Raw genomic sequence first — 27,900 nt, forward strand, 5'->3', positions numbered from 1 at the left:
GTAACCAACATGACAACCTGCTTGCACAGAGAGCGTGCTGGGGACTATTTTTCGCTGATGGGTGTTGGAATAATTTTGTCACTTATTGAGCAGTAGGCTAGCTGGATCCATTTACCTCCAGTCTTTGTGCTAAGCTAAGCTAGGCTAGCGGTGGGTGCGTCAGACAGAGTTATGGCACGCGGAGATGAGAATGGTATGTTTGGACTTATCTAACTCTGGGGGATGGGGTGAATAAGCTACGGTCCCAAAAAGTCGGCGTGTTCCTTTAATATGTCATATTAACATCATATCTCAGATATTATGTTTTTTATGGGTTTAAAATCTTTTTTCGATTGTATATCAGCATTTTCCTGCATTTTGCTGACTCTGTAGACTTGAAGCCTCTCATGCACACATTTAACCATTGAGAAAGAGCTAGTTTCTCCACCATTGCTATACCTATACGTATGTGTTATTTAGACCGTGGTCGAGGACCACTCAGAGCAAAGTCCAGTGCATTAAGTATAACTTTTAAAGTTGCCTTCCAATGGGAATCATAAGAGCCTCTTCAGAATCATGTCACCTAATGAGAGGTCTACTGTGGCTGAGAGCTTTGTACTGTGGAGTGTCCTTCACATTCCCTCTTCCTCGCTCGCTCTCTAATTCTCTGTTCCTATCAAACTCTCACCAGCTTGCCACTGCAGGTCTCTCCAATTAACACTACTTACCACTAATGACATGTCCCACCATTAGTGCAGAAGGGAGAAGACACCAAACCTGTAGATCTCTCTTTAATGAGGCAGTGTGTCTTGACAATATAAGAATGGAGATAAAAAAGAAATGGGCAAGAGCCATTGATACCATTAGAGGAATTACCTTTGTGGTACAGAACAGGCCACAACAATATGTTTGACATACAGTACTTGTGACCATACATACATTAATATATGTTCAGGAGCCATTCCCTTTCACATTCACTTATTACACTGACAAATTTGACTGTGTCCTCAGATTAGCAACAGCAAAATGTGCTCAGCCTTAGTAGATCAGAATAGCCACTATAGTCTCCAATTACTGTCTTTCTCTTTCAGCAACAGCCAATAATTAACTGCAGCATAGAATTATACATAGTTTCTCTTTAAAGAACAGAATAGCATATGAACTGGCTCTCCATTCAAAACTGTTCAGACTGTTTTTAATATTAAGGTATGGCACAGACCCACCCTTACTCTTACACTCCCACTTATATAGAGATTATATTTTAAGAGATATTATATTTCTTTCTTTCTATATTCTGTATATGGGTTTAAAGCAGTTGCAACAAAATAAAAAAAATAACTAAAAAGGTAATTCAATTACACTGAATTTCTACAACCCTACAATATCCTTCTGTCACAAACTTTTATTTTGGAAGTGATTAATCGCAATGAATCGATTTGACAGCACTAATAATGAAATAAATAAGCTGAAAAATAAATAATAAAATGAATTGAAAAATATTCAAATTGTCATAGTAATGAATGTGAGGTTACTGAACATGTAATGTTAACCAAAAGTTTACATTAATAATATACACCGATCAGGCATAACATTATGACCTAATATTGTGTTGGTCCCACTTTTGCTGCCAAAACAGCCCTGACCCGTCAAGGCATGGACTCCACAAGACCATGGCAGGGCACATAATCCATGCTGAAAGAGGCCACAGCCACCAGGGAATACCGTTTCCATGAAAGGGTGTACATGGTCTGCAACAATGCTTACGTAGGTGGTACGTGTCAAAGTAACATCCACATGGATGGCAGGACCCAAGGTTTCCCAGCAGAACATTTCACAAAGCATCACACTGCCTGCGCCAGCTTGCCGGAAACTTGGTTCATCAGACCAGGCCACCTTCTTTCATTGCTCCGTGGTCCAGTTCTGATGCTCACGTGCCCACTGTTGGCGTTTTCACAGTGGACAGGGGTCAGCATGGGCACCCTGACTGGTCTGCGGCTATGCAGCCCCATACCCAACAAACTGTGATGCACTGTGTATTCTGATACCTTTCTATCAGAACCAGCATTAACTTCTTGAGCAATTTGAGCTACAGTAGCTCGTCTGTTTGATCGGATAACACGGGCCAGCCTTCACTCTCCACATGCATCAATGAGCCTTGACCCTCCCATGACCCTGTTGCCAGTTCACCACTGATCCTTAGATACTTAACACTGCAGACCGGGAACACCACAGAAGAGCTGCAGTTTTGGAGATGCTCTGACCCAGTCATCTAGCCATCACAATTTGGCCCTTGTCAAATTCGCTCAAATCCTTACGCTTGCCTATTTTTCCTGCTTTTAACACATCAACTTTGAGGACAAAATGTTCACTTGCTGCCTAATATATCCCACCCACTAACATGTGTCGTGATGAAGAGATAATCAGTGTTATTCACTTCACCTGTCATAATGTTATGCCTGATCGGTGTATCAACCTAGTCTACAACCCTACAATATCCTTCTGTCAGAATAACAGATAGTAAATACACATAATAAAAATACATAATAATAAACAACTGAATAATAAAATAATAAGATTATAACTAACATTTTTAAATTTGTCACGTAATAAAATAATAATAATAAAAACGGAAATACATTATGCTGTGCTTCTATAGCCCTGCAATATAATTTCAGTACAGAAGCATACAATATATAATATGAATATTTATTGCATGCATTTAAACTATACATTTAAATGGCAAAATATTCAGGCATAAACAAAATATTTCTAAACACTGAAAAAAGTATTAAAAAAACTATAATAAACATGCAAATGCAAGTCGACCTTGGGTAAGGGACAGGGACGTCAAGCTGGAAGGAATACACTAATTGAAAGTTATAGTGGAACATTGTGATGTTTAGCGCCAGAGTTAATTATACCACAGCAGTAACAGCAGCAGCACAGCCACACCTCTGATGAGAGCACATTGTCTTAGAGCCTGGTGACAGGCTAATAGGCCCCTGCTGCACCCTACACACCCAAGTCTCAGACCTAACAAGATGCATACAGAGACAAGATACTGTCTGATTACCAGCCAGATGTTGCTATTTTTAAAAGCCACAAAGGAGAATGCTCTTTTCTAAAGCAGCATGGGGCCAGCTGCAAGAGGCTTGATAACAAAGGATTATTTTTAACTGTGGTTTTCTTTCTGAAAAGAGTTAAGCATATACATCACAAGCTGATACGTTCCCTTTCAGTCGGTCACGTTCAACGTACGTCGGAACTGACCGACGAATTGGAATCTGTTTTCAGAGACAGACCTACTTCGAGTAATTAAAAACGAGCCAATAAACATTGGCATGCGATCACGCATTCCACGCACCGCCCCGCGTTGCGGGTATAAATAAGGAAGTGGAAGTGCCGCATACCGCTTTCAACTTCGGAGCCGAGCATTTCAGCATTTCCTGGTGTTCCTACGAAGAGTTTTCTGAACGAGCGAGAAGAAAAGGTCTTACCTGTTCCGGTTCCAGTGTCGGTGTGACGGTGCCTTGCAGCGGTGGGAGTGGAACCCTCCACCGTGTCCCGAACCCTCGCGGCTGGACGATTGGTATCTCGGGACGGCCCGTGCTGGTTCTCAGCGCCCCGCCCCAGTGCCTTTCTTTCCGGAAGTGCATCAGGAGCTCACAAAGTCGTGGACGGCGCCCTACAGCGCTCGTTCACGATCAGCGAGTTCCTCCGTCCTCACTGCCCTCGATGGAGGCGCGGCTAAGGGTTACGTGGAGGTCCCTCCAGTGGAACGGTCGGTTGCGATGCAACTGTGTCCTAAGACCGGCTCCGACTGGCGGGGCCATCCGCGTCTCCCCTCCCGGGCGTGTAGGTTCTCGTCCAGCCTAACGGGCAAGACCTACACAGCCTGTGGAGAAGCCGCGTCTTCTCTGCATGCCATGGCGCTCCTGCAGGTCTACCAGGCCAAGGCGCTCAAGGAATTGCACGAGGGTAGTTCCGACCCAGGGGTTATGCAGGAACTGCGTACCGCAACGGACCTCGCCCTACGGGCGACGAAAGTTGCCGCACGCACCCTGGGTCGGGCGATGTCCACTCTGGTGGTCCAGGAACGCCACCTATGGCTGAACCTGGCAGATATGCGTGAGACCGACAAAGTGCGGTTCCTCAACGCCCCTGTCTGTCAGGCCGGCCTCTTCGGCGACGCCATCGAGAGCTTCGCCCAGCAGTTCTCGGTGGCACAGAAGCAGACGGAGGCCATCAAGAACATCCTGCCCCGGCGACCTGCTGCTGCCTCCACCCAGTCGCCGGCTGCACCTCCGCCTGCTCGTCGCCGAGGGCGTCCCCCTGCGGCCGCCTCCGCCCCTGCTAAACCCAAGCAGCAGCCTCCACCATCGGGGAAGCAGGGTGCCGGCCGTAAGGGTGCCGCCCAACCCGTGTCGGGGCCCGCTAAGTCGGCAGGCAAGCGCAAGGGCAAGCGGCCCTGACACGGGGAGCCCAGGGAGAAGAGGAGCTGCTCCAGGGGATGTGGTGTCCACACCCCTCCCCCCCCGGAGGAGGACCGGGGGGGGGGAATGTCCACACTGGTACACACAACATCCTGCTGCTGGCCCTCCGGGGTCCTCCCTCCCTGAGCTCCGAGAGGGACAGGTTGGCAGTGCGCGACGCCCCCGGGCCTTGCCACTCCTTTCCTTCCCTCTCACCCCTCGCCAGGGGGCAGCAGAGTGGGCACCGAGGACGCCCCCGGGCCTTCTCACCCACTCTCTGCCCCACCTGGAGTATTCAGACAACACTCCGGGCCGCCTCCGGGCCTCCCAAGTCGGGTCTGAATACTCCACCTCGCTGCCTCACCCCGGGTACGTCTGTGGTGCCTGGCTAGGTCTCCCCAGGCCGTCTCGCTGGCTCATCCGTACCATCAGACTCGGCTATGTGATTCAATTCGCACGCCGGCCTCCCAAGTACAGGGGCATCCTCTTCACCTCTGTGCGGAGCAGCGATGCCCATGTCTTGTGGTCCGAGATCGATGTCCTGCTGGCGAAGGGCGCGGTCGAGCCGGTTCCTCCTGCCGATATGAGGTCGGGGTTCTACAGCCCCTACTTCATTGTACCCAAGAAAGGGGGTGGGTTAAGACCAATCTTGGACCTGCGCATTCTGAATCGGGCCCTGCACAAGCTTCCGTTCAAAATGTTAACGCAGAAACGCATTTTCCAATGCATCCGTCCGCGAGATTGGTTCGCAGCGATCGACCTGAAGGACGCGTACTTTCATGTCTCTATCCTTCCTCGACACAGACCATTCCTGCGCTTTGCGTTCGAGGGGAGGGCATATCAGTACAAAGTCTTGCCCTTCGGGCTGTCCCTGTCGCCTCGCGTCTTCACGAAGGTCGTCGAGGCAGCCATTGTTCCGCTCAGAGAACGCGGCGTTCGCTTACTCAACTATCTCGATGACTGGCTCATACTCGCCCAGTCTCGGGAGCAGTTGTGCGAACACAGGGACATGGTGCTCAGTCACCTCAGCCTGTTGGGACTTCGGGTCAACCGAGAGAAGAGCAAACTCTGCCCCGCGCAGAGGATCTCTTATCTCGGTATGGAGCTGGATTCGGTCAGCCGGACAGTGTTGAACTGCTTGAATACGTTCAAAGGCAGGACAGCGGTCCCACTGAAATTATTTCAGAGGCTCCTGGGGCATATGGCATCTGCAGCCGCGGTAACGCAGCTCGGATTGCTTCATATGAGGCCGCTTCAACGCTGGTTGCACGACCGAGTCCCAAGATGGGCGTGGCAGAGCGGTCAGTACCGGGTCCTAGTTACTCCTTACTGTCGCCAAACCTTCAGTCCGTGGTCAGACCCCTCGTTTCTCCGGGCCGGAGTGCCCCTAGAACAGGTGTCGAGGCATGCTGTGGTCTTCACGGATGCCTCATCCACGGGCTGGGGGGCCACGTACAACGGGCACGCAGTTTCGGGTCTGTGGACGGGGCCCCAACTGCGTTGGCATATCAATTGCCTAGAGTTACTGGCGGTACGTCTTGCCCTGGCCCGGTTCAAGAAACCGCTTCGGGGCAAGCACGTACTGGTCCGTTCGGACAGCACTGCGGCCGTTGCGTACATCAACCGTCAGGGTGGTCTACGCTCCCGTTGCATGCTCCGGCTCGCCCGCCATCTCCTCCTGTGGAGTCAGAAGTTTGTGAGGTCACTTCGTGCCATTCACATCCCAGGTGCGCTGAACCAGACAGCCGACGAGCTCTCTCGCCAGTCGACACCTCCGGGCGAATGGCGACTCCACCCCCGGAGCGTCCAGCTGATATGGGACCACTTCGGAGTTGCACAGGTAGACCTGTTCGCTTCTCCGGACTCGACCCATTGCCAGTGGTACTACTCCCTGACCGGAGGTACCTTAGGCATAGATGCACTGGCGCACAGCTGGCCCCGGGACCTACGCAAGTATGCGTTTCCCCCAGTGAGCCTTCTCGCACAGACACTGTGCAAGGTCAGGGAGGACGAGGAGCAGGTCTTGTTAGTTGCGCCCAACTGGCCCAACCGGACCTGGTTCCCAGAACTCTCACTCCTCGCGACAGCCCCTCCCTGGCCGATCCCCCTGAGGAAGGACCTGCTTTCTCAGGGGCGGGGCACTCTATGGCACCCGCGTCCAGCCCTCTGGAATCTCCATGTCTGGTCCCTGGACGGGACGCGGAGGTTCTAGGTGGCCTACCACAAGCAGTGGTAGACACCATCGCTTCAGCTAGAGCCCCCTCTACGAGGCGCCTCTACTCTCTGAAGTGGAACCTGTTCGTCGAGTGGTGCTCTTCCCGCCGCGAAGACCCCCGAAAGTGTTCGATTAACGTTGTGCTTTCCTTCCTGCAGGATGGGTTGGATCGAAGGCTGTCTCCCTCCACCCTCAAAGTGTACGTCGCGGCAATAGCGGCGTATCACGATGCAGTAGATGGTAAATCCTTAGGTAAGCACGACTTAATCGTCAGGTTCCTCAGAGGTGCGAGGAGACTAAATCCTCCTCGTTCTACCTCGATACCCTCTTGGGACTTAACCCTGGTGCTCAGAGCACTTCAGGGTTCCCCATTTGAGCCTTTGCAGTCTGTTGAGCTTAAAATCCTGTCCATGAAGACAGTTCTCCTGATTGCATTGGCTTCAATCAAGAGGGTAGGGGACCAGCATGCACTCTCGGTCGACGAATCGTGCCTAGAATTCGGGCCGGCCAACTCTCACGTTGTCCTGAGACCCCGGCCTGGATACGTGCCCAAGGTTCCTACCACTCCCTTTCGGGACCAGGTGGTGAACCTGCAAGCGCTGCCTACGGAGGAGGCAGACCCAGCCCTAGCTTTGTTATGTCCCGTCCGCGCTCTTCGCGCTTACGTTGACCGGACTCAGAGCTTCAGATCCTCACAGCAGCTCTTCATCTGTTACGGAGGCCAGCAGAAGGGGAAGGCTGTCTCCAACCAGAGGTTGGCCCACTGGATAGTGGATGCCATTGTCTTGGCTTACCAGTCCCAAGACGTACCTTGCCCGTTCGGGTTGCGAGCACACTCAACAAGGAGTGTTGCTTCTTCCTGGGCGTTGACTCAAGGTGCCTCGCTGACAGATATATGTAGAGCTGCGGGCTGGGCGACACCTAACACGTTCGCTAGATTTTATAGCCTCCGTGTAGAGCCGGTATCTTCCCGCATTCTCGCCCCCAGTGGCCAGCAGCGCTAAGTGCCCGTTCTAAGTGTCGGCTTGCATACGCCACTCCCGCCCTCTGGGCCGGATACGTGCGTCTATTTTGCTCCAGTCGTGTTCCCCGAAATTCGGCTAACCCTGTGAGTTCCTCCGTCACCCCTTCGGTGTCAGACGTGGCGGCCGTCTGATGCTAGGCCTGCACCCGTATGCTTGTGGAACGTGTGTGTAGGCTGGGTTCCATATGTTGCGGTCCCCTCTAGGCTACCCCATATGTGTATTTTCCACGGTACCAGCTACCCTACTCGGCTAGCCCCGTGTCTTTCCCTCGACAGAGCTTCCTCTGTCGTCTCTGGCTGTGTTCTTCCCCCCCTGGAACCAGGTTGGGTCCACTCCAGAGACTGCCATTTGTTGCACTACCCTGTTAGGTTAGTCCTTATGTGTATTCCACCTCTCCTTCCATTGAAGGATGTGGTCCGCAGCGTACCATCTCCCGAGACGGGCACGCTTTCCCAGCGTTATCCAATAGTCACGATGAGTGGGTCTTGCAGGAACAGCAGTGACTGTCCTTCCCTGCCCGGAGCCCTGACTCCCACTCTAACATAGGAGTGGTCCAGCGAGCTCAGGCAGGACGCTGGAAGGGCCAGCCTCCTGGCGTGTTGGTAGGGATCCCAATTCGTCGGTCAGTTCCGACGTACGTCGAATGTAACCGACTGAAAGGGAACGTCTCGGTTACGTATGTAACCCTTGTTCCCTGAAGGAGGGAACGGAGACGTACGTCCCGTCGCCAGGTGCTGTGCTTCAGCTGAAGGCCCGAGCCACTTATCTCGGCTCCTCAGTTGAAAACGGTATGCGGCACTTCCACTTCCTTATTTATACCCGCAACGCGGGGCGGTGCGTGGAATGCGTGATCGCATGCCAATGTTTATTGGCTCGTTTTTAATTACTCGAAGTAGGTCGGTCTCTGAAAACAGATCCCAATTCGTCGGTCAGTTCCGACGTACGTCTCCGTTCCCTCCTTCAGGGAACGAGGGTTACATACGTAACCGAGACGTTCTCAAACAGGTTTCCAATTGTCATTGCACACGACTGATCTAGGAGGCTCATGTAAATTCATTCACAGGCTATGCCTCGGCAGCAGAAGTTTAGTCTTCGCACTAAACTCTCTGATAAGGGCTGGGCTACTTTTGGCTTGGTACGAGACTGAGAGCAGTGCAAGAAAGCTCCCTCCTCGTTCTCTGCCCTGAGGAAAATGGAGCTTTTCCTCCAGGCAGAGGCGGTATTTCCTTCTGCACCCCCAAGTATATCAGTATAGGCTGTCCGAAAGAAAAATCACATTCCCTGCTCTAATGAGATAAGGATTGCTTGGAAAAGTCATAAGAGGGATAGACTAAAGTATGTTTGGGGCAAAAAACAGCAGTCTACAAATCTGAGATGAGGTTTCTTTCTGACTTATGTTTGAAGAAGTACACCTGAATTGCTTAATAAAGCAATATTATGGTATACTTTGTATACATATTTCTGCCATCAATACGTAGTGATGTGATAATGTAAGCAAGTAGTCAATTAAAAGAAGGGTTTCCAAAATGTTTGATGCCCAAGTATGATGATTCTCTATCAAGAAAGCACCTGTACTTGTATTTTACGTGTATATAATCTCATTTATAAATCCCAAGGGATAGTTCACCCACAAATTAATATTTTGTCATAATTTACTCAAGAGCTTTTATTGGTCCATTTAATGAAATTAGAATTTATATATTAGATATACAGATACATCTAACAATACGACTCACAAATAACACTTTCATAATCACAGAGAATGGGGTAGAGTGGGGTAAGCTGAGCCTGTATATATCCACTTTTTTTTTTTCTTTTGGTTTGTCCGACCAATGTTGGGGCAACCTATTTAAAAACAGTCAAACAATCATTTTGCAATTCCATTGCGTTTTCAATATGGTGTGTGTCATTTACGTTGTAGCAAAACCAAGTATTGTCAAGTTATGTTTCAAGTTTTACTCATAAATTGAAAAACCCCATTGGAAAATCTTGAGGGAACTAGCGGCGGACTTTGACGTCATTCCTGCACCACTCTATGTCTCTCAATGCTGTCCTCTGAGAAGATCCATCATAAAAGATCTCAGACCCTGGGTTCAAAAGAGTCTTATCGAATGTTTTATGCTCTGTCATATCTCGAATTATGTATATCACCATGTACCGGAACATCATTAGGGTAGTTTCCAAAGAGAAAGGGGCTGCTGCATATCATACAGGTCTTTTATGAATGATCCTCTGCCTTTCAGCTTTACCTTGTCATTTCCATTTATCGCAAATTCTGTGCAAATGCCTTTGGTGATGAATGTAAGTGTGAAGTGTAGTGATGAGAGGACAGAAACGTTTGTACTGTAACATCAAAAAGTAGCTTCTCGTTTGAAGAACAAACACACTGCGTTGGCAACCATAGGGGATTAAGCCGCACTCCCCCAGTGGACGGCTCTGATTGGCTGCTGGAATATTGACCTTGACCTTCAGAGTCAAAGGGAAAAGCTTAGCTTAAGCGAAAGACAGGGTCAAAACAATGATGGTAAACTGCAGGGACAGAACTTGACAGCAAAATGACACAAATAGAATTGGTTCTGAATTGTGTTATACTGAAAACAGTTTTACAGAACAGTAAACTATCTTGTGCAGTTATGTTATTGATTCTTTGACAGACAATTCAGTCATTTATTATTCAAACTGCTGCACAATTATATACTTGATGTCAAGGATCTTTCTAGAACACAGCACTGGGCTACAGGCCAAGTATTCTACGGCGAATGGTGATAATATAGTTTATGATTTATTCAGACTAAGGGCCTTATTTTTCTGGCAGAAATACAAGGTAGATTTTTTAATTAAACAAATTAACTTCAATAAAATGCAACCTAATTCATATACACTATACCATTCAAAATGGTTAAAAGAGGTCATTAGATATTTTTATTATTTTTATTTGAAAGAAATTATTATTTTTATTAGCAAGGACACATTGAATTGATCAAAAGTTACATTTATAATGTTACAAATAAATGCTGTTCTTTTGAACTTTCTATTCATCAAAGAATTGTGAAACACATATCACTATTTACACAAAGATATTGAGCAACATAACCATTTTCAACATTGATAATAACAAGAAAAGTTTCAACATATTAGAATGATTTATGAAGCATCATGTGACACTAAAGAAAGGAATAAATTACATTTTAAAATATATTAAAATAGAAAACAGATATTTTAAGTATTGCTGTTTTTACTGTATTTCAAATCAAATAAATACAGCCTTGGTGAGAATAAGGGACTTCTTTCAAAAACATTTTATAAATCTTACCGACCCCTTACAGTTATATACAGTGGGGAGAACAAGTATTTGATACACTGTCGATTTTGCAGGTTTTTGCCTACTTACAAAGCATGTAGAGGTCTGTAATTTTTATCACAGGTACACTTCAACTGTGAGAGACGGAATCTAAAACAAAAATTAGCTACTGTATGATTTTTAAATAATTAATTTGCATATTATTGCATGACATAAGTATTTGATCACCAACCAACCAGTAAGAATTCCGGCTCTCACAGACCTGTTCGTTTTTCTTTAAGAAGCCATTACCTGTATTAACTGCACCTGTTTGAACTCGTTACCTGTATAAACAAAGGACACCTGTCCACACACTAAATCAAACAGACTCCAACCTCTCCACAATGCCCAAGACCAGAGAGCTGTGTAAGGACATCAGGGATAAAATTGTAGACCTGCACAAGGCTGGGATGGGCTACAGCTTGGTGAGAAGGCAACAACTGTTGGCGCAATTATTAGAAAATGGAAGAACCATGCAAGGGGCTGGGGCACCATGCAAGATCTCACCTCGTGGGGCATCAATGATCATTAGGAAGGTGAGGGATCAGCCCAGAACTACATGGCAGGACCTGGTCAAAGACCTGAAGAGAGCTGGGACCACAGTCTCAAAGAAAACCATCAGTAACACGATACGCCGTCATGGATTAAAATCCTGCAGGGCCATAAGGTCCCCCTTGCTCAAGCCGGCGCATGTCCAGGCCCGTCTGAAGTTTGCCAATGACCATCTGGATGATCCAGAGGAGGAATGGGAGAAGGTCATGTGGTCTGATGAGACAAAAATTGGATGAGCCGTGTTTGGAGGAAGAAGAAGGATGAGTACAACCCCAAGAACACCATCCCAACCGTGAAGCATGGAGGTGGAAACATCAGTCTTTGGGGATGCTTTTCTGCAAAGGGGACAGGACGACTGCACCGAATTGAGGGGAGGATGGATGGGGCCATGTATCGCGAGATCTTGGCCAACAACCTCCTTCCCTCAGTAAGAGCATTGAAGATGGGTCGTGGCTGGGTGTTCCAGCATGACAACGACCCGAAACACACAGCCAGGGCAACTAAGGATCGTCTCTGTAAGAAGCATCTCAAGGTCCTGGAGTGGCCTAGCCAGTCTCCAGACCTGAACCCAATAGAAAATCCTTTGGAGGGAGTTGAAAGTCCATATTGCCCAGCGACAGCCCCGAAACCTGAAGGATCTGGAGAAGGTCTGTATGGAGAAGTGGGGCAAAATCCCTGCTGCAGTGTGTGCAAACCTGGTCAAGAACTACAGGAAACGTATGATCTCTGTAATTGCAAACAAAGGTTTCTGTACCAAATATTAAGTTCTGCTTTTCTGATGTATCAAATACTTATGTCATGCAATCAAATGCAAATTAATTACTAATAAATCATACAATATGATTTTCTGGATTTTTGATTTTAGATTCCGTCACTCAGAGTTGAAGAGTACCTATGATAAAAATTACAGACTTCTACATGCTTTGTAAGTGCAAAATCGGCAGTGTATCAAATACTTGTTCTCCCCACTGTATACTTATCTATAATATATGTTACAAACAAATACACTCAGTGTATATGTATAAATTACTGGTGCAAGAAATCTGAATTATGGATCCTGAAAGGACGTGTTCGTTGTCTAAAAATATGATGGCACTTTGCAGAGAAGCTCTGTGTGACTCAGCATAAGTTTTTCTGACTGACTGCAAGTCACTCAAACAAACCACTATTCCTTTCTAGTTTTTCCAGACATTTCATGCTCTGTGTGTTTTTGTGAATACACACAAAATGATAGATGCCAAAGACTCAAAAGGCATTTATACCGGCCTAACAAAAACAACAAAACATGCATGTTCGTTTGTCGGCTGTGAGAAATACTCTGCACCTTTAGTAGGGGGAAAATAAACAATCTCATTCTACCTTTTGTCACCCTAGCACTGAATAGCAGTGAGCATAACTGAATGTCTCACTCTGAAAAGATGCACAATCCACAGATGCACTCAGCAATAAAACTGTCACACTAGCAAAAACTCTGCTAGGTATATGTTTATTCTCTCATGCACAAATATATTAAACTCTCTTATTTGCTGAGTAAAGACATCCGACTACCTGTTCAGAATAAAAATGAACTTTTGTTTATTTACTGTCTGGCTCGACTCTTGCAAATTATCATTGTGCTCATGTCAGTCAAAGCAAAGACTGTGGCCCATTAGGGTGTGATAAGAGCCTTAAGCTAAGTGTTTACAACCAAGATAATTAATAATGATAATAAATGACAAACCACATGCCCCATGTGCATAAAGACCCCAACTGAGAGACAATAAGGGAAGGGAAAAAAAGGAGCAAGAGCAATAACAGAATAGATTTCGCCTCGCAATGGCTTTAAACGTGCATTGTCCACAATTTAGAGCTGTAAACCATTTTATAAATTGCAGACCGTTCAGCTCAAGCACATATGAAGCCCTTGTGGACACTGTTTGGATAAGTGTTTTTGTCAGGCTGTGTTTTCTTTTACATTTGCAGCCAGTCAGGTGAAACCGAGTGACAGCAGAAACCTTTTCAGTTAGGTGCACATGCACACGGAGCAGATGGGACTCTAGACGAGCCTCATTCGACGAGACATATTACTCATGAAAGCGGCTGTAAGGCGTTCTGCTGATGTTGGCACAATATATATATGGAACATAACAGGTTCTGGCCCCCTGTAACAGTGCTTGGATTCAAACGTTCAAACACCCACAATGCGTTCCGTCACACTGAAAATGTGTGGGAAACGCTTTATAAAACCTTTGATTATTAGTAAAACTGATACCACATGTGAAAATGCTTCAATTTCGCAGTTTTAACAAACTTAAATAAACTGCCTTTGGCCCCACTTTATATTAGGTGGCCTTAAGTACTATGTACTTACATCAAAAAATAAGTACAATGTACTTACTGTGTTCAGATTGTATTGCAAAACACTTTTGCTGATATTGAGTTGGGATACGGGTAGGGTTAGGGACAGGTGTGGTGGTATGGGTAAGTTTAAGGGTAGGGTTAGGTGTAAGGGGAGTGTCAACTGTGTAATTACAAATGTAACTACAGAAATTAATTACAGATGTAATTACATGCAGGTATTTTTTTTAAATGTAAGTACAATGTAAAAACATGTATGTACAAAATAAGTGCATTGTATCAAATGATTAATTAAAATGTTAGTACATAGTAGTTAAGGCCACCTAATATAAAGTGGGTCCCTGCCTTTCAGCATAATAATGTAAGCTAAAATGTTCAAGCTGACTCCACAAGTTTGTGTAAAAATTGATGATGATGCTCTCCAAAATGATTTGAAGATGATCCAAAGAGCATTTTGTGAATGACAGCAAAAACATCAGACCACATGCTCATGTGGTTACATTTGATTAGTGACCTTGACATTTTTAGATATTTCGTCTTCATTTTAGAAGGATGTTTGTTGTTGTTGTTGTTGTTATAATTAAGAAAAAAGATTCTAAAACTTTACAGGATAAGATTATGAAATACAGATTGTCACTGGTGTCTATATAATATAATATATATAATGTAATATAATGTAATATAATAGCAATATTTTAGCAATATTTAACGCAATTAACGCACCATCTGTTTTTTTCTGTCATCCTTTGGCTATAGCGTTACCTTATATGATCACGCTCTTACTCATGCAAATTCTTTTAAATCATTCCAGCGTGACAAGACAAAAGAGAACGCACTGTCTGTGAATGTCCTGTCTATGTGACACACACACAACGATCTGAAAGACGAGCACCAGTATCAGCACGCCAGAATCCAGTTCTCTTTCGTGCATTGAACTAACATTACCACGCAAATATGTCAAAATGTCAGTTTTGCTGAGTATCCTCATAAGAGCAGTCTTAAATGAGTTAAATAAAGTCTTAAATGAAAGTATTGTGAGAAAATGAGACGCGTGTGAGATCCGTGTCATGTGCAGCAGCGGCAGGTCTTAAAGTGACAGCAGCCACTAATGCTGTGTCATTAATGTTAATCAAAGGACAAAGGTAACAGAGAGAATTACTCACTGCTCTTGAGTAGAACTTTTGTAGCTTTAATAAGGATTAATCTATATTTAATTTATAATTTATGCAGTACAGACTGTTTAATAACTTTAATAAGGCTATATTTCCTACCTGTTAGACAGAAGGGCACAGGTAAATATGACATTTATTATGGGTATATGTGTTCAAATAAAATTGCTATATTTTTTTAAACCTAATAAATGTTTAAACAATTGATAGCTTTCAATTACACTGTAATGTTGAATGGCTATAATTAATGTTTAAAATTGGGGGAAATGTGTATTTTCATGGAGACATCAGTAGCAGTATTAGTATCAGTGATACTGGCCTTCATGCCATTAAACAAGTATACAAAATATACTATAATTGTTTCTACATTAATCTGGAGAATAACTGTGAAATTATTATATTATAAAATATATTAAAATCATATAAAAACATGATAAAATGTATCACGATTAATAACAGAAAAAATGTGTGATTAATGTTTATTTATTTTTTATTAATTGACAGCACTAAATAATATAATTGCCAATATACGGAGTGTCTATTCACACCAAGTGCAAATAGCGTGCCTTGTTGGCAAGTGCTATTCGCATTAGCTCCGGCTGAGCTAGCCTGGTTGGGCCAAACATGTATTTCAACGTCTTCAGTGGCGCAGTCAGTAAAGTGTATGTTTAATGGATCTTGATTTTGACGCGATTGACATGGATTCGGATCCGCCTTTTGCAGAGTTTGTTCTCTCTTGTATCTCTTTTCTCATCACAAATCACACCAGAAATGCATTTGAAAATGTTCTAAATGTGGAAATAAAGTGCCTAACGAAATGTTTAATAATAATAAAAGCATTTATTGGGTAGGGTTAGAGGTAGGTGTAGGGAGGGCTTTTATTGTCCTATTAAGGCGCATCCATTTAATAATTTTAATAAATATAATCTTTACACTCTATGTTATAATTGCATCCTGTTAATGTACAACAATACTCAGGTGCAAATAGCATGTAGCTGTCAAAATAAAGTATAAATTACATGTAATTACAATTTACACAAATGAAAAGAACTGCTACTTTTATATGGTGTAAAAAGAAAATATCAACTTAGTATGCAATTTCACTTAGTAAATAGCATCTACAGCTTTTTGCACTTAGTGTAAATATCATATATCGCTAAGAAAATGTTATTTTCACTTAGTGTAAATAGGATCTGGAATGGTGTTCCCTTTCCGATGACGGCAGTTTGACGGCTTGGGTTTGAATATCCTTAATCACTCCCCTCCAACCGTTAGTCTGCTATGAGCGAGAGATGGAGAGGAGGAGCGCTGAAGTAAAACCCTGCCCTCTATTCAATATTCCGTTTCACTTGGAAATACGTCACTGACACAGTTGCAACTTCCAATTCACTGGGACTTTAAGTTTTAGGGGCCATTCACACAGAATTCCATTCCACTGTGCTAATTTTCCATTATTTTTCAATGTAAATGCGCTAGACGGATGTCTTTAACCTTTGTGCTCACAACCTCGCGTCTTTTCCAGAACCTCATGCATGGCACGGCATTCTAAAAGTGCGGCGATAAAATAAGTTCAGTTTTTAAAAAGCTTTTTTTCATTCTATACCGGCCTGCATTTTAACAGCAAAAACATGTTCTGTGTGAACCGGCCTTTAGAATATATAGAAAATTTCATCGCTAAAATTGAACCCCAATCATCACAGACTCCAGGACAAATTCTTCTTGTTACAGTATATAATATGTTTATGTCAGACAAAAGAAGAATCTACGTAAGTGTAAAATGCAGACAATCGTTACATACCTTTCGAAGCAGACAGCAGATCCTCTCAATATTCCGCAGCCTTTCACGCTGTTAAGAGAAATAAAGATCTGTTAAAATCTCCCATAATACCTAAAATGCCAGTCTCAAGGACAAAACTAGTATGAAGGCCACATCCTTCATTTGCTAAAAAGTTTATTGTGATGCATCAAAAAAGCAGGAGTAGAGTGGATTTTTTTATATTTTAATTTGACAAAATGTCTATGAGTGTATATGCAATGCATTCATACATGTTTGTGTCACAGTGGTCGGTTTTGACATGCCACTGCTGCCCATGGCTTGTGTTTTCCGTAACTCTTGTCCAATGTTCCCTTGCAGAATCATAGAGCACTATACACTGGCAAGGACATCAAGGCACTTGATTTTAGAAAAACAGAAGCCAAGAGGTGGAAAAAACAGCAGGGAGATTTTTGATTGGCATGTGAAAGTGGCATATGGCGATTCCATCCAAACATGCATGTTTTTAGGGGCGGGAAAAGTGGCAGTACTCTCAAGGGAGAATGTTTCAAAATCTATTTTTATAGACACACTCCCAGACATAGTCAGTGTTTTACCATTTAATCACATGTGTGCAATGAGTTAAATCTAATTCAACAGAGATTTGAATGCACGTCTGCTGATTCAAATGAGGTTAGCGTTTCCTCTTTTTTTTGCACCAATAATTTACTTTCTCTGCATGGAATTTTTTTCCTATTATATGCCCTATAGAATAATTTTTCATTTTTGAGGCATAAAAAGAAGCAGAACTCAATGGGAGGCATGTATGGATGTACGTACGTTTGGAACAAATAAATCTTACATGAGGAGAAAACTGGTTGCACTGCCTAAAAGAGCACTGTTCCCTGCATGGCAGGAAAGCAAAGATGTTGTTTTCTGATGTAATGAAGTCTAAACATACATATTTGATTGCAATTTTTCTTTTTTTTTCTTTTACATTTCAACTTAACTTTATTCAACCCAATGCATTATTTACACTACTAGCCTGCACTTGTAAATAATGTACTGTTGTTCACTAATACACAGAACCACCCACAGTGACCACTACAACGCTCCTTTTCAGCAAGAATACTCTCCTTATGGCCTTGTTAGTCAGTTTAGTCACACATACAAACTAAAGATGATGCTATATTTTTGTCCTAGTATATGTTTTTTTTTACATGTACAAATGATTTGCAGACAGGGACGTCAGGGGCAAGATAACACATGAGACATTTTTTTTTTAATTGCTTAATTGTTAATTTAATATAAGACATGTCCAGGCTCAAATAATATATATAATATAATATTTCAAAGTAAAACAGTTTGTTAGTTTAAATATATTAATCTATAATATAATGTAATATAATTAGTGCTGGGCAAATTAATGTGTTAGCGCGGGCGTTTAATTTTTTTATTTTAACGCATTAAAAATATTTAACGCAATTAACGCAGCGTTTGTTTTTGTATACATTTTTGCCTAGTGCTATATTATATGATCACGCTCTTATTCATGGAAATGCTATTAAACCATCTAAGCGTGCTGTATGTCAGTGTCCTGTCTCTCTGTGTGTGTGTGTGTGTGTGTGTGTGTGTGTGTGTGTGTGTGTGTGTGTGTGTGTGTTTGTGTGTGTGTCTGTGTGGCTGCGTCTCAATCAGATCCCTAGTTGCGCCAGTCTTGTGCACACATCGAGTTCTCTTTCGCTCTTGAACAAACAATAACAACAACACCAACACAGAGAATGTGGCCAAAATGCCAGTTTTGCCGAGTATTCTCATAATAGGAGTCTTAAATAAGTTAAATAACATCTTAAATGAATGTGAGAAAATGAGATGCGTGTGACAGCGCGTCAGATCCGCCTCATGTTCGGCAGCGGACGATCTTAAAGTGACAGCAGCACTGATGATGTCTGTCATTAATGTTCATCACAGAACAAAGGGAACAGAGAAAAGATAATTAATCTATATTTAATTTATTATGTATGCAGTTAAAAAAGGTGTTTGATAACTATTAAATTTCTGTATATGTCTAACAGGGAAGGCCACAGGTAAATATAACATTTATTATAATGGGTTTATTTAAAGATTGTTTTAAGTTCACTTAAATTAAAAGTTAGCCTAATAAAGGTTGAAATAGCTTTTATTTATACTGTAATGTAATGTAATGTAATGTCATTAATGTTTCATAGAGACTTTAGTATCAGTCAGGGACGTCGTTAGGCCTATTTTAGGGGGACTGAAGCTACCCCAAAATGTTCCTAAGCCCCCCTAAATGATAATTAGAACAACGATAACAATTTGATTTATCAATAACTGTATCCTCATTCATATTTAGACGCAACAAATTATAAATATCCAGCTACAAAAAAATAGCCGAAAAGTCGGAAGTTGGACAGAAGTAGCCTACGAGTTGTGCTATCAATATGATGCACCATGTCTCCTTGCATTGGTGTGAACTGTGGCAGCTTTCAGAGCGTTGCAGACCGGAGCGCTACTGCAAGTTACTGCCTGGACTCGAGGATTCATCTCCTCTCGTCGTTACCAAGGTTATAATCGTTAACGAAAATGAACGAAAAAACTAAAACTCGGTGGGTTGTCGTTAACTGAAAAAAAAACAAACAAAAAAAACAGAGGCATTACAAAAAAAACGATATATCTAACCAAATCTTTAATGTGTGTTTGGCAAAATAACTAAAATAAAATTATAGATTAAAATGTCCTTAGCTGTCGTCTTTATCAATGTCTTTCATAGAGCAAATAACGTTCAGCTGCATTTCCTTTCCCTGCGTCTCTCACTCACGCACGCCGCGCCCCACACACACACATACACACACACACATACACACACACACACACACATACACACACAGCCCATCCCCTTCGTGCGAGTGTTTGACGTTGAAACTAGCAAGTTCGCGAAAGGTTGGTATCTCGTGAACACCTTTACACAATCACACATTAAAAAGTGGTATAAAAATATTTTTAATTCAGGATATAATTTTGTCAGTGTTAATGTCGACCCGAGAAAGCGATTGCTACTTTAGAAAGTTAACTAGTCACAAGTTTGAGATAAAATGCACTTGGGTTGTCGACGTCAAAACACTATATAAGCTGTGATTCAAATATTAAATAATGTTATGTAATTAGGCTATTGTAGGCTATAGGGTAAATTTAGTATAGGGTGTGAAAATTGTACAGCTGTGGCATTTGTATAGGTTTAGCTCAATTTAGGTTTAGCTGTATATTTGTATTTTAGCTCAAATGGGTTGAATACATGCGGTTCTGTGTAATTAAATAGCATTCTGTGGACAACTTATATAGAGAGGAATTAGATATTGTTTGCTATTACTTTATCATGTACATGAGCAGACAGATAGCATTTTCATTGTTTATAGTAACTCATCAGGAGCAAAGTCTGGCCTAAGTAAATTCCCCCATGCAGCTTTGATGTGTCTAAAAGCTAACATTAAAGTAACTTTTCTTTAACAGAGTAGAAATGGATGAAGAGGATTTCTGTCACATTTTACTTGTTAACATCTTGGTTTCTTGACTGGTTGTTGACATAAGTGTAGCTCTAGATGTGAGTGCAAAGATTTTGCAAACGCAAATTACAAATACCCTGGGGGCTAAGCCCCCCCTGTCTTCCAATCCTAGTGATGTCCCTGGTATCAGTGATACTGGCCTTCATTCATAAAAAGATGCCATTACAAAAAATATTTAAAATATATTGTCTTTAATTTGTTTCTTCATTAATTTGGAGAGAAACTGAAATTATTACAGTATCAAAATATTAAAAACTCCAAAATATTAAAAACTTGCTATGATTAATTACAGAAAAAAATGCGTTTAATTAGTTATTTTTTTTAATCGATTCCCACCAGTCACACCAGATACTGACTGATTTTCGGACCCCCCCCGGACCCCCAATACAGTAAAACTGCACATTTTAGAGAGGCTTTATTGTGGCCAGCCAAAGGCACACGTGTGCAATAATGCTGTCTAATCAGCATCTTGATTTGCCACACCTGCGAGGTGGATCTCGGCAAAGGAGAAGTGCTCACTAACATAGCTTTAGACAGATTTGTGAAAAATATTTGAGAGAAATAGGCCTTTTGTGTACATTAAAAAGTCTTAGATCTTTGAATTCAGCTCATGAAAAATTGGCCTGGTCTTACCAGACTCTCATACATTTCATTTGTACAGAGAGTCTGGCCACTCTCCATTGACAAGCGTTTACTTCCTTGAAGGCAGGTACTCTGTTGAAGTTTAAAACTATTGGATCTGCCAAGAGCCACTCTGGATCTACCATAACCAATCGCTAACGTTTGGTCGTGACGTATGTCATGTCATATGTCTGTTGCTCACATGGAAATCCGTAAAAATAACTCTGCAGATTGTGCACGCCACCTCAGTGATAAAAGGATAAAACCTAAAACGTCTGCATTCAGATTGTGATTTATTCACAGTGGAGGGGAGAGTTTTGTGATCGGGAACGCGCTGCTCACGTGGTCTGTAACATGATTGTATGCTGCAAATGTCATATGCTTGGTATGATAAGAATAAATGCTGCCAAAAATTAACGTCCCAATTCAAATGTTTATGTGCGTTTCTTCTTTTTATTTTTTGAGTGGTGATGAAATATATTGTTCTTGTTAATACTTTCCAGCATTCAAAGAAATACAAGTCTAGAAATGCATCCAAATTACAGCGCAACCGCACGGGGCTATGCAGGGGTCAAAAAGGATATAAACAGTGAATTGTGAAGTGATATATTCTTGAAAAATCAGAGATGTGGATTCGGACAGCAATTAAATTACCATACAACCTTGGTGTTTGTCTAAAACAGTAGGTAATTCGGCCGGGGATTTTTACGCAGGTGGTGGGAGACGGGCGGCAATAAAATCACTGACTAGCCCCTGTAAATGATGACAATACCTTCCGAACCCACGAGAATCAATTACCATCCGAATAGGGCTTCAGCCAACTCCTTCACCACTAACGGAGCGAGCTGGAAAGGCTTTAACTTCTGGATATTCGGCCGCGGTGCCACAACGGAATGAATGGCTTCGCTCGCATCTTTCTCCGCCGCAATTACTGAACTACACGACATCAACATCATCGTTCCCAGCCACTCCCTCTCTTCGCTGATTGGACCGGTAAAAATTTGTTCGGAGAAAACCCAGACGGAGTATTTTTTTACAGTCTATGCGGAGTACTGAAGGAAAATGAAAATTGAGCGGAAGTACGTAGGAGGGTGGAGCCAGGCTAATGAAAAATGGGGGCAAAAGCAAAAGTGTTTTTGCGCTTATAATTTTGTTCAATGTAATTCTATTTAATATTATATATACTATTATATAATTATTATATGTATTTAAACTTTTTTTTTACTACAATCATCTTGCAATATATTTATCAAAGATAATTCAAAATCCACTGGCAAAAAAGTGTCACGATGCTTCTGTTTGGTGAATTGGGAAAAAATTATTGATATATGCAGCTATTTTCTCAAAGTTTCTTCAGTGCATTTTAAACAGTTTTTTTTTCTAAAGTTTTGATTGGCAACCTCCCACTGTCTTGTTTCAGCACACAGCTGTGTTTCAGAGATTACACCAAACATCCATGAAAGTTACACTGAACTCAGACTATTTTTGGACCGCACCTCATTTTAGTTCATCCAAATTTGCTTAAGACATTTTTTCACACCATTCCCCCCTCAACAACAGCATGCAAATATATTCCACTGGCAGCCATAGCGACTGGCGATAACTGCAGCCATATCAGCACTTTTAATTAGCAGGCAATTAGACTCAGCTCCCTTTGAAATATTCGTCAGCACAAATTCTGCTTGACAAGTGCTGGCATACAGTGTAAACAATATATTAAATACAGGACAGGGAGTCAATACAGCAGTGAGAATATAATGTTCTTGAGCCATGAAATCTGCAACGAACAAATGGGTAATCCTTGACAGAGATACAAATGCAAACACAGCAGAACTGAGTCTGAATCTCTGATGTGCAAATAATATTCAGCATAACAATAACAATGGAATAGAAAAGAGCATAAACAGATGTAATCAAAAGCTGAGCCTCTGAACGAACTCAAACTATTTCGGTCACTTGGCATCCCCTCATACCTAAAAATCATTAACAACACATGCAAAAGAAAAAATGATACTAAAATATGACCTAGATTACATTAAATAGGGGTTCACTTCCATTGTGATTTTGCTAACCAAAATGGTAAATTGTTTTATTTAAATAATACATGGCTTGTTTAATGTAAAATATGGGCCCTGAAACAAAACCAGTTAGAGAAATGTTTTTTTTGAGCAAAAATATAAAAGAGCTATTTTAAAAAAAAACCTACTACTGCTGTCTGTTGAAGCACCCTTCATTTCTATTTCTCCCTCTCTCCCGTTTCTCTCCAGTTTAATGTTTCAATGCCAGAGTAAAATGGCCAGACTTGCTGCTCAGCTCATGCAGCTAATTGAGTGGTATGGAGAGTAACAGATGCTATTTGACCCCAAAGGGACCATCCGTATCCAATTCAAAGTGGGCCCTGAGGAGGGTTGTGCGACCTCTACTAAGGCGGTTGTGGTAGGTAATATTGTTACCATAAGCTCTGAATTAGACAATTAGCTAATGTTTTAGCAATGCTCCTGTAGCTCAACTGGTGAAGCTTAGCGTCATCAAAGTTATGTGTTTGATTCACAGGGATCACACATACTGGAAAAATGTATAGCCTTATGTTGTTTTGGATTGCGTGTCTATTACATGTCTGATGTGTTGGATTGGTCATATGCATGCTGACAAACATCTGGATCATACAACTCTTGCCGTCATGCAGGCAACATAATGATAGCTCTAATTTAGTGTTGTTTTACATTGAAATCAGCCAAATGCGTGGTCTAGAAGAACATTAGCATGATAAAATATTAAAAGCATGCGCACATCAGGAAGCACAGCAGATACAAATTCTGCCTAATGAGCTCATAACATTAACATGAAAGATGCCTCGTTTCAGCACATAAAGAAAACTCATCAAGGATTATTAGAGCATCTTATAAATGAATAGCATCAGAAGTGTTTAATTGCTGGAGAATTATGTCTTGAATGCCTTCACAGAATTAGCCGGGCAGCGGCAGTCAAGGGCAGCTAAATGTGGCGGTTCTGCTAGCTCTCTCTCTTGGATTTATCAGAGACATTAAAGTTTAAAACCTCACAATGTTTGTTTTATGCCAAATGGGGTAAGAAAAATACATGTAATTCAAGATGTATTCTGTTTTATGTTAATATTCTTAGCAATTTTGTTAAGTTCTTGTTGTTTATCTATTATTTACTGGAAAACAAGACAAAATACTATAGGGTTAATTAATTAATTAATTAATCTCAATTGCATCCAACATTAAAATCTGTAATAATAATAATTGCACATTGAATCCTCAAATAAAATGAACAACACTTTGAACAACCCGAAAATAGTGTCATTATCCAGCTCAATCCAGTTAAAACTTTTGTTCTGATAGTGTCAGTGCAGTTAAATCGATAATATTACTATTAATTCTCTTTTAAATTGTCAAGGATATTGTCGTTATCGATTTCAATACCAATATCAGTAGTGATATCGATGTTGCTATTAATTTATTTTTTTTTTTTCAATTTCTGAGGATAAAATGGAGAAGATAAATTATTTCTTTATAAAATGAATTAAAAAAAGTATTTATAGCCATTCAAGCATGGCTAATCATAGGGTACATGCGTACCATCCTGTTTCAACACAAATAGCATACGCATAGACTCTTAAATGGTTCTTAAATGGTTATTTGGCGGAGTGTGTGGTTCCATGAAGAACCTTTAATATCCAAAGAACCTTTCCATTGCACAAAAGGTTCTTTGTAGCGCAGAAAGGTTTTTAGACTATAAGGGTGCTTTCACATCTCTGTTCGGTTCATTTGGTCCGAACCAAGGGCAAACAATTATACATTGTAGCATTTTTCAGCTTTTTTGGTTCCTTTTAACACCACACTGATTGCTTTGGTCCGAACCAGTTGAAACGAACCAAAATGCAGTCACATGACAACATCCACATCACTCATTGGCCATGGCGTATATCCTAAACTGCGACTGCGCAGGCTGGTTTTGACCCTGGCCATAATCTATTACATTGTTTGTATACACCACAATATACAAACAATAATTTTTTATAATGAAGCACGGATGCGGCTTGAAAACAACGTTCTGATGCACTCCAAACGGCGAGCGCGCATCGCTCGTCCCTTCAAGCGAAGATCGCGCTGTTCTTGTGAGTTTTCGAAAATTGGGGCCTAATATGGTCATCAGACAAATTTCTATGAGGCTCCGCACCTCCTCCTCACTACTACAAATTTGTCCGCGAGCTGCCATGCTAAAGTGCAAACTGTCAACAAACACTTCCTCATCACATAATGCATAGCGCAGCTGACTACGGCAACTGGTTTAGTCCAAAAATGATCAGTACTTTTTTGAAGTTTGGTCTGTTCGAGGTTGGATCACATTCTCACCACAAATTAAAAGTTCGTTTGAAACGTCTCGGTACGCTTGTTTCGTCCGCTTTTGGTGCGCACCCGAGTGCGATTGCTGCTTTCCCACCTGACCAAACGAACCGCACCAAAGGGGAAAACAAACTCTAGTACGATTCAACCGAACTAAATGAGGCAGGTGTGAAAGCACCCTAAACTGTTTAGAAAAAAATGGTTCTTTAAAGAACCTTTCACAAAACGTTTCTTCTATGGCATCACTGTGAAAACTCCTTTTTGGTTCTTCCTGGCACCATTACCTTTAAGGGTGTATAAGCCTATCCACAGCAAATTGGGGGAAAAAAACATTAGCGTAGCCTCAAAACAAAAAAATAATGCTGTATTCATTGCGTGGATTCATTCTCGGGCTTAAAAAATACGGATTAAGAAACATTTCTTCTGTCTGGATGTGAAACGCACATTAATGCCAGGTGTAAAAGGGGCCTGAGAGACTGAACACAGTGCCTGCAGCACTACTGTGTAGACTAGAGTCATAAGGGGAGCTCCAATGAGAATTACAGGATGAAATCCTGACTTCCTCCCAGCTGAAGACTGACAGGAGCCACCAATTAGCCAGGCAGGGTGTGAGATTGACTTGACTGGGTGCTGAGATCAGCTAGGAGGCCATCAATCTTTTAGCACCCCCCACCTTTCAGATCCTCCATAGTTCCCTCCAGTCTGACAGAGGGGTGGGTGACATATAGAGCGTGTATCTCTTACTTTGACACTTTGTTGGGAAGACAGCAATAAATTACGACTACAGAAGTCTTGTGCAGAACAGATACGTGACTCAGATACTTTGTCTACACATCCCGGTGCCCTATTCTGAGTGAGACTTTGACACAAAAGTCCAAAAGACCAAAAATATCTGCATTCGCCTCAGCCTCGTGATTTGTTTTCTGTCACAACATAGCCTGGCAAGGTATCAAGCGCACACATGTAAATTATTCTGCAATGCTGGCGTCTAGAATGACAATGTTGTTCTAAACTTTTGGATAACAGTTGGTGTAACCAAAAAGCTGGAAAAGTTGCCTCAGTTTGAATTAATTAGCGAGATTAAAGCTGCCAGGGCCTCCAGCAGAGGAAAGACAACACATAGACAGCTGCTCTATGGATTATTCATGCAATGCTGCAGATGACAGGAAATGTTTCAGAGTTTGGGGTAGGCAACACACCTGGTGCCTGCAAAAGATCAGAGGGCTTGCTAAAATATATTCCCACCATAAACAAATAAACACACACACACACACGAATACAAACTCATTCATTTCCATTGAAGTGCAGGAAAGGGCAATGAATCAAATGATCAAGTCCATTATTTGCATGACTTACCGCATGTAGTGGATTGCCCTGATCGATCGGCACCTTGAAGTCTGCCTGAAGCTCATCAAAGGCTGTTATCTGAAAACCCAAAGAAAAAAAAAGAAACACGATCATTATCATCAGGCTAGACGCATGGATTTGCAGCGTTTGCGCGATCTTCAAGGATACATGCTTACTTTGTTCAGATTTAATCTCCATTATTTCAGCATCTCATTGGTATAAAGTAGAGCCGGGTTATACAACTGAAATATACATATTATATATATATATATATATATATATATATATATATATATATATATATATATATATATATATATATATATATATATATATATATATATATATATATATATATATATATATATATGTGTATGTATATATGTATGTACATACACTCACCTAAAGGATTATTAGGAACACCTGTTTAATTTCTCATTAATGCAATTATCTAATCAACCAATCACATGGCAGTTGCTTCAATGCATTTAGGGGTTTGGTCCTGGTCAAGACAATCTCCTGAACTCCAAACTGAATGTCAGAATGGGAAAGAAAGGTGATTTAAGCAATTTTGAGCATGGCATGGTTGTTGGTGCAAGACGGGCCGGTCTGAGTATTTCACAATCTGCTCAGTTACTGGGATTTTCACGCACAACCATTTCTAGGGTTTACAAAGAATGGTGTGAAAAGGGAAAAACATCCAGTATGCGGCAGTCCTGTGGGCGAAAATGCCTTGTTGATGCTAGAGGTCAGAGGAAAATGGGCCGACTGATTCAAGCTAATAAAAGAGCAACTTTGACTGAAAGAACCACTTGTTACAACCGAGGTATGCAGCAAAGCATTTGTGAAGCCACAACACGCACAACCTTGAGGCGGATGGGCCACAACAGCAGAAGACCCCACCGGGTACCACTCATCTCCACTACAAATAGGAAAAAGAGGCTACAATTTGCACAAGCTCACCAAAATTGGAAAGTTGAAGACTGGAAAAATGTTGCCTGGTCTGATGAGTCTCGATTTCTGTTGAAACATTCAGATGGTAGAGTCAGAATTTGGCGTAAACAGAATGAGAACATGGATCCATCATGCCTTATTACCACTGTGCAGGCTGGTGGTGGTGGTGTAATGGTGTGGGGGAT

The 27,900-nt window shown here is 42.1% G+C and overlaps 1 protein-coding gene across 2 annotated transcripts in view; it reads right to left on the minus strand.

The window, feature by feature from the left end:
- Nucleotides 1–27,900, minus strand: part of cnih3 (cornichon family AMPA receptor auxiliary protein 3) — a 50,153-nt gene that overhangs the window by 12,545 nt on the left and 9,708 nt on the right. For both annotated transcript variants that reach the window (XM_079831144.1, XM_079831143.1), the window contains exons 2-3: nucleotides 26,771–26,839; nucleotides 16,888–16,935 (exon numbers count right to left, since the gene is read on the minus strand). In XM_079831144.1, coding sequence (XP_079687270.1) covers nucleotides 16,888–16,935; nucleotides 26,771–26,839 — 117 coding nt within the window. The remainder of the gene's footprint in view (nucleotides 1–16,887; nucleotides 16,936–26,770; nucleotides 26,840–27,900) is intronic.

The sequence above is a fragment of the Gobio gobio genome (assembly GCF_949357685.1).
Source record: "Gobio gobio genome assembly, chromosome: 12".
Classification (NCBI taxonomy): Eukaryota; Metazoa; Chordata; class Actinopteri; order Cypriniformes; family Gobionidae; genus Gobio; species Gobio gobio.